This window comes from Marmota monax, unplaced genomic scaffold (assembly GCF_021218885.2).
Source record: "Marmota monax isolate L192 unplaced genomic scaffold, Marmota_monax_Labrador192_F-V1.1 WCK01_AAM20220418_F8-fsc00001, whole genome shotgun sequence".
Taxonomy (NCBI): domain Eukaryota; kingdom Metazoa; phylum Chordata; class Mammalia; order Rodentia; family Sciuridae; genus Marmota; species Marmota monax.
In genome coordinates, this window is record NW_026693777.1 from 27,698,701 (window position 1) to 27,706,675 (window position 7,975).

The 7,975-nt window shown below is 37.6% G+C and overlaps 1 protein-coding gene across 1 annotated transcript in view; it reads left to right on the top strand.

Annotated features, from left to right (window-relative positions):
• Armh4 (armadillo like helical domain containing 4) overlaps positions 1-7,745 on the top strand; it is a 128,095-nt gene extending 120,350 nt beyond the window's left edge. The window contains exon 8 of the mRNA XM_046461820.2: positions 11-7,745. Within this exon, the coding sequence (XP_046317776.1) occupies positions 11-79 (69 nt within the window). The 3' untranslated portion in view covers positions 80-7,745. The remainder of the gene's footprint in view (positions 1-10) is intronic.
• The last annotated feature ends 230 nt before the right edge of the window (positions 7,746-7,975 follow it).

The window sequence follows — 7,975 nt, forward strand, 5'->3', positions numbered from 1 at the left end:
CTTTCTCTAGCAGAGAGAATTCAACAGCATGCAAGATCGAGTAATGCTCTTAGCTGACAGTTCTGAAGATGAATTTTGAATTGGACTTGGGTTTAATTGGGACATTCAATGATGTTGTAATTTTGTTTTTATTTTGGGGGAGAAGAAGAAGAAGAAGAAGAAAGAAGAAGGAAAAACAACAACTTCTATTGCATTGCTGCTATCAGGCCGTCAGTTCTAGACCTGCTGGGTAGTAGATTTTTCTTGCACTGAGCAGAAAAGGCATGCTGTAAACTAAATGTAACACACAGTGTTTGGTTATTCTGTAGTGAACTTCCTGTAACAATGGGCTACAATTTATACATACACAACATAATGTTGTTCAGTAGAAATAGCTGGATTAGGTAGGGTAAATATTTTGTATTTTTCCACTGTCTTTTCCTTGACTTGGATTACTTGCATTAAGTGTGATGATTGTAGCCACCAAGGCATGCTCGACTTTGAAATTGAAATCTTAACAAAGAATAACTTCTCATAATCACACTCTACCTACCTGAGATTGTAGGCTTGGGGGCTATGGTACATCCTGCATTTGTATCAAAACCAGCGTCAGCTGAGAATGAATAAGAAAGATCTCAGCCCATTAGGAGTACATGTAGATTTGTACGTATCTAGCTTTGTGTACTTCAGTTTCCTAGTTTTATTGTTTTCATCTTTTGTTTTATTCTTATTCTTGGCAAGGAAAAAAATGCATCAGAAGTAATACATTAAATTGACTTTTAATGTATGTTTGCTCTCTTAAATAGTGTCATTAAGTCCAAGAACGTCTTACATGTTTATCATTATGAGATATTCTTTTTGTGTACTATTTGACTTTGCCAAAAAGAAATGAGGAAGAAATCTCTGCCATTTGGCTTTGTGCTTGCATGACTACTACTATGAATAATTCAGAGTATTTATTTTCCACATCTGTGGTATTGGCTATGGAGAGAGTGGACCACCATTGGTACTTTTTTGGCTTTATTATAAAAACATACATTCTGTGGTAGAAGCAGGATCAGCACCCAGATCCCTTGTACACAGTGGAACTCATGGGAAACCAGCTTCTCTCAGGACATCTCATCATGGGAATGATAAAGTAACTGTTCAGATCATTTTTCATTTGCTTTGGAATATGATTCCCTGCCCTATACCAAAATAGGATATTAAAATTACCCTATTTGAATCTGGGCATTTGGGACTTGTAGTTAGTTGAATTTTGGGGGTAGAGATTGACTCATTTCCATGGAAGGATAAAGGTTAGTAACAATAATATTACTATGGAGAACTTGGTTGTATTCAATGAGCCTGTTCTACTATGTCAAGCTAGTTACAGGCATTCCACATAGCTACTGTTTTCATTTGACCAAAGATGGAACTGAAGCAGAGATGTGAACCAGTTACCCAAAGTTATATCCAGGAAGAATCAGCATGAGAACTTTCTTGGACTTAAAACCATGTGACATGTGCCCTTTTCACATACTTCAGAGGGAACAGTAACATTGCAGAATCCTTCTTTAAAACCAAGAGTGTAAGGAAATAGCTGCTTGGTGAAGGAGCATTTGTGCTTCTGTCTTTGTTGAATGAATGATGAATGATGCCTTACTAATTTCTCTTTCACACAAGTTCTTTCCTTCCATATAAATTTAAGTATCATCACTAAGGAACTAATAATAGCAAAAAATTTCCTAGAATCCATTCTTGAATGATAAATGGTTCACAAGAAGGCTTCATTCAGTAATTTCAACTTTTTGTCCAGAGAGGTAAACCAATGTGTGAAACTGATAGAAATGAAAAGTTTTGTAGAAACAAATAGAAGTTAGCCATTGACAGGGTGGCTAAAGGTTGGATTTTAAAAAATATCATTCAGAACCATGACACTTAAAAGTGATTTGTAATTTCATGAGCAGAGCCATCCTGATATTGCAGAAAGGATGTTCTCTTTTTCTGAAAGCAGCCTCTTATTATAAGTGTTCCTCAGGTTAAGTAAGTAGGCATGGGGGGCATTGCTGTCTGTATTCTTGTTTATAGCAAATATGTAATAGTTTTACCTAATTTAGCAACAACACATGGGTGACACTGATGGTTACTAATGTCTGGGACTACTTACTCAATCTGTAGCGTTAACTTGTTGTAAAGTTCAAACTCTAGTATAATGAAGTCACAATAATAGACACTTAGTTTTGTTTTTCCATGAGGATGACATTCATGCGAGTGTAGGCAGAAGCAGAAGTGTCTCTGCAGCCTTTTTTGGGACACCCATCTATTAAAATAAGAGCTGACTTATATCATAGTAGATTTATGTACCAACTGGTTTAAACATTTGGATAAATGAAAGGTGGTATAGATATAAATTGACTATGATTTAGTCTTAAAGGAAGGAAAACTATTAATAATGTGGATGAACTTAGAGAACAGCATGCTAGGTGAAATAAGCTAGTCACAGGGTAAATACTGCATGATTCTAATTATATGAAATGTCTAAAATATTCAAGCTCATAGAAGCAGAGGTGGAACAGCGGTAGCCAGGAACTGGGGGAGGGACAAATGGGGAGGTGTTAGTCAAGTGGTATAAAGTTTAAATTGTGCAAAATAAATAGCTTCTAGAGACCTGCAACATAGTGCCTATAGTTAACAATACTGTGTTGTGCACTTAAAATTTTAAGAGGCAGAGCTCACATTAATCATTTTTACCATAAGAAAGAGAGACAAGAGAAAGAAGGGCCCTGTGGCAAGAGACCTTTTCTTAGTCATGCTATCCAATATGTAACACCTGCCATAGTGGTGAAAGGAAAACCAATGTCAAGAGAAAAGATGGAAGCTACTAGAAAAAGAATAGAAGGCTGGGGTGAAGAGAAAAGTGATTCTTCCTTACCCCTGATGTCTTTTTCTATAGTCAAAGACAATATTAGTCTTTTAAACATCTTTAATTTTTTTTCTCTTCTGTAAGCTGTTTCTTTAAGTAGCTGCTGGCTTAATTTATATGCAATATTTGGAGTTAATTAGTATCCCAGGGTAACGGAGTCCCTTAGCAATGCCTTCGTCTTGGCTGCAGCTCAAATGTAGTTTTCCAGAAATACACTCTTAAAGTACCTGCATCTCTTTTGCGGGTAAAAAAAAACGTGAGGAAAAATTAAAGCAAAGTTTTAGAAAAAAGTTAAGGGCATTGTGCATTGTCTTGTGGTATAGTCAACCCAAACTGGTTTTTCATCTCATTATTTTATTTTTGTGTGCTGTGAGGATTGAACCCAAGAACTTGTGCATGCTAGACAGGCGCTGGACCAACCACTGAGTTACATCCCCAGCCCTCATATATATATATTTTTAAAGGCTTCAACTTAAAATTTAAAATGTTATGGAGATGAAAGCAATATGGAACAATATAATGCACTCTGAATGCCTAGTGCTTCCTGTCTCTGTGCTTCCAAATATCTCCTTCTTGTGGAAATTCAAACAAGACATCTTATTTGGAATCACATTCATAACTTGGGGGAGAAGAATCCAAGCATCCAGACATCCTGATTTCTGTGGATGTGAATAATCAATGCTCCTACTAGCTTCCAAAAATGAAAACAAAAACAGTTTTTGGGAACAAGATATATTACTTAGCTTGAGCTTCAAGTTGTATGGCCTTTTGGTAAGACAGGCTTTGTTTTGAGCACAGAGACTCCTGAAGAGGCAGGATTACAATTGAAGAAAGGGTCTGTCCTTCTTCGGGTATGTGAGATTTAGGTGACAAGAAAAGACATATGAGGAAAAGAAGATGGAAGAAAAATGAAAATACAAAGCAGATATAAATATGGCACAGAAACATGAGACTGTCCTAGAGGAGGCTGAAGTTCTGAATAGAAAAATGATAAGCAAAGAGAAGAATGCAAATGAGGAAATTAATTAGCAGGGAAAGGGGCCATAGAGCTACACAAATCTAATTTTGCTTCCATCCCTTCCATCAAAGAAAATTACCTTACAGCTGGGTGGAATTGAGTATGGTTGGGAAGAAATTGAAGTCCAAGATGAATGAGAAGATGAAAAGTGTGTGGTTCCTTTAAATGAGCTTAAGCTCAGTTAATAACTTCCTTAATTACACAGACTTCAAATGACTGAATATAAACTTCAAGGAATAGGAAATAATTTGAAAACAAAGCAATTTTATTAACTTCATAAAGGTTCCATATTTGAACATTTGGCATCCCTATAAGACACACACCTCTTTTTTGAAGTAGCTATTAGACTGGTAAGATGTGGATGGACTAAGAATAGACATCTAAATACGTTGCTCTGATAATTATAAACTTCAGCCATCAAAATGGCTGGAAATCTAATCCTGATGCTTGATTTCTACATGCAGAGAAGAACAACATCAAAATCACCATTTGTTTTGTAAGCTGATGTTACATAAATTCACTGGGAGTATGATTTTTGAAGCAATAGGTCTATGTAAATCCCTATTAATTAACCCAAATTTTTATTATGAGCATAAAGGATAAAGAGAGAAAGAAAGAAAGAAAAGAAGGGAGGTGGGAGGGATGGAGGAGCAAAGAGGAGGGGAGAAATGTCCCCTACGAAATGGCAGCAAAAGTACAAAGAAAGAAATCGTCTCTTCGCTTGTTCTAGTTTTCTTAAAAGCACAAATATTGGTGCAAACTCTCAAATTTTCCACAGGAAAGCAAAGATCCCACTCTCCCTTCTTAAAAAGCAACAGGAGCAGCAATACAACAATAATCACTAATAGTTTGTAACACAGAGTGCGAATTCTCACCACACCTAAGACAGCAGTCTCCAGACCTGAGATAAAAGACAGTTGTTGCTGAAAGGTGTAACCTTTTGTGTGAGAAGATGGAGGAATGGAGAGGAGTAGAAACAGAAGAATTGTCTGTTGGGAAGAAGTACTATCTTGTCTTTCTTCTCAAAGTTCATGGGTAGAAAAATAGTGCAAGCAAATGACAAGGGAGGTGTCCATTGGGTTACTTTATTACCTGGAAGGTGGAGAGGCCATCTGTTCTGGTCTCAAAAGAATAAACTGGGTATTGGGTCAAAAAATTGAGGGTTTTTTTTTTAATGACCAGTACCCTGTACATCTCAATATTTTCTCCCTAATTAGCAGTTGGATAAAGAAGGAAACCAAAAGCCTTTGAAGTGTTTCTTCTATTTTATGTCTCACAGTATGGCCACAGCATTTGTGCAGTTTCAGACTTCTTCATGACTGGAATGACTAAAATATAATCTCAGGAAAGTGTAAGAACAGTATTCCAATAAGAAGTTTTGATACAAAACCTTCAATAATTATTCCCCCCTTATTTTTTTTCTTTAGGTAAGAGAAAAAGGAAAGGAGGGAGAATTCCAAATAGTTTTATGACTGAACTAATAAAATCCCAAAGATCTAAGATTGGAGAGTGTTGCTCAGTGGTAGAGTGTTTGCCTATCATGCATGATGCCTGGGTCCTAACCCCAGAACTGCAAAAAAAAAAAAAAAAAGGGAAGGGAGGGGAGGTGGAGAGAGAGAGAGAGAGAGAGAGAGAGAGAGAGAGAGAGAGAGAGAGAGAGAGAGAGAGAGAATGAGAATAAAGAGGAGGAGGAGGAGGAGGAAAGAAGAGAGAATAGTGAATAGAGAAGAGAGATAAAAGAAAAATCCCAAATGTCCATGTCAAGGGTTGAAGTCTAGATAGTCTAAATTTAGTAACCTGAGAAACCAAGAGTACTTGATTAATATTGTTTCTTCCCAAATCAGTATTCATCAAACGCCTGCCTTTGTGTGAAGTGTTGAGAGAATAAGAGTAACAAGACAGTCTGTGGGCACGAAGAAGTTATAGAGAGAGTAAATGGACAGTTTCATCCCAGGGTCACTATGGGATTCAGAAAAGGAGTATCCAACCCTGCCAAGAACATTAGGGAGGTTTCTCTTGAGCAGGTAACATCAAACCTGAGGCCCAAAGGATTAGTAGGGGTTAGTCAGGCAAAGGGGACTATGGGATGTAAATTCTAACCATGAGAAACACAGGGAGAGATCATGGAAAATTCAGCAACAAGAAGTCAAACAGCTGAGCATGGCAGAGCCCAGGTCTGCCAGGGAAATGAAGATTGGGGTGGTGGTGGGGGGATGTATGGTATGGAATATGAGGCAGATCCTGATGGGTTTTCTAGGTCCTGTCAAGGAATCAGGACTTTAGTTTAAAGGTAGTTAGAAATCACGAAGGGTAACATGCTGAGAAGTGGTATGCTCAGGCTTGAGGTCATGGGAAGACTGGATTGGGAAGGTTAAAGTGTAGAGTTAGGGGCACCAGTCAAGGCCAGGGTGGGCAAGGTGATGCAAATGAGAGATGAATGTTGGTCTGGACCAAGGGGTAGGAGTGAATTTGTAGGGAAGAGTGGATTCTGGAGGTGTTCAGGAGGAGCAGTGAAGAATGGGACTTGGTTATTGGTTGGATGTCAAGATGAGGGAAAAAGACAATGGCCAAAGCTAACCAGGGTCATGGGCCTTCTGAGGTCTTTCAGGTATTATGGAGTCCAGTAACCTGACTTTTGGTGGAACTGACCCTGTGTTCTCTCAGCATATTCAGACCTCAGAAAGATAAACCACAAATATGCCAAAAATTGTATAGACAGCTTTAACTTTCTACAGAAGTCATGCTTGTGTGTATGCTTATTCTGAGACTTGCAATAGCAGGTGTCAAAGAATGGCTTTAAATTTAATGAAACTGATATTGAACATCTCTGGTTGAGTCCTAGGTATGAGTTACTGTCTAGGATCTGAGTGATTCTCTTGATTTACAAAGACTAATATAAGAGTTTCTTATTTTTTTCACATGAGAAACAGTATCTCATTTTTCTTGAAAAAAATTTCAAAAAGCTTCTCTCTCAAGGTCGTTCCATATGAGGATGATGTCAATGTTTGGAGGTGCAGGTTGGAGAATCTCTTGAGCCATACAGACCCCATGTCCCAGCGCTGAGTGGTTTCTGGGGCCTAGGATGAGGGCAGTTGTCCTGGACAACCATCAAGTAGCTCATCTTCCTTAGTATATGAAAAATAAAGCAATTTTTTCTCAGCTGCAATAGCAACACAGGGCTGGATTCTGGAGATCCTCAGTGATAACTGTGGAATTGAGGAAAAGCTTAAGAAGGAATAATTATCACTTCAGTCCCAGCTCCAGAAATAACCATTGTTAACAGTTTGGTCTGTATTTTTCTAATCTTTTTTTCCCCCTAGGTATTTATGATATGTTGTATATAGACACTTTTAATTTCACAGAGAATAGGTATTACAATTTATACACTATTTTGTTACCTCCCTGTAGCTATGATTTCCCATGGTTGTTTCAAAAGGAATAAATAAAAGAAAAAGAGCTGATGGAAATCCTGCAGTTGTATTTGAATGAGCAAACGATTTCATCACTAACAAGATTTGTTTGGCATTTGATGAGCCACGGCTGACCACTTCCTTCAAGACGCTTCTGTATGATAACAGTTGAAACCTGTATGATAACAGTTGAAACGAGAAGTCTCTGTGAACAGACCATCCATGGGCAAATGATATATTCTTGTGCCCTGAGGGATCAGAGAATACTTTTCTCTTTTTGCTTTGCCCTCCAAGCAAACATTGTAAACTTTTATAATTAGACAGTAAGACTGAATAACCCAAGGGTAGGTAATATGTAACATTGTGAGAAATATTTGAAAAAAAGGATACTTACTGTAGTGACCTAAATTGATTAAAGACTTGCTTGGTTGAATTCTCTTGCATCTAATTTGTATTTTTGTGTCATTTATTATTTTAATGCGCACATATTTTCTGCATCTGATTTTGTCTGGCTGAAGTTAAGTAGGCAGATGTTCACCGTTTTGTCCATTGCTTTCTTCTGTCCTTGTTAAAAAGAGGAGATGTAGCTTTTTATGTCCTTTCTGTTTCTTCCATGAGCCTCTCTTGATCCAAATCCTCTTTGTCCCTTTTAGGTTGGAAGAG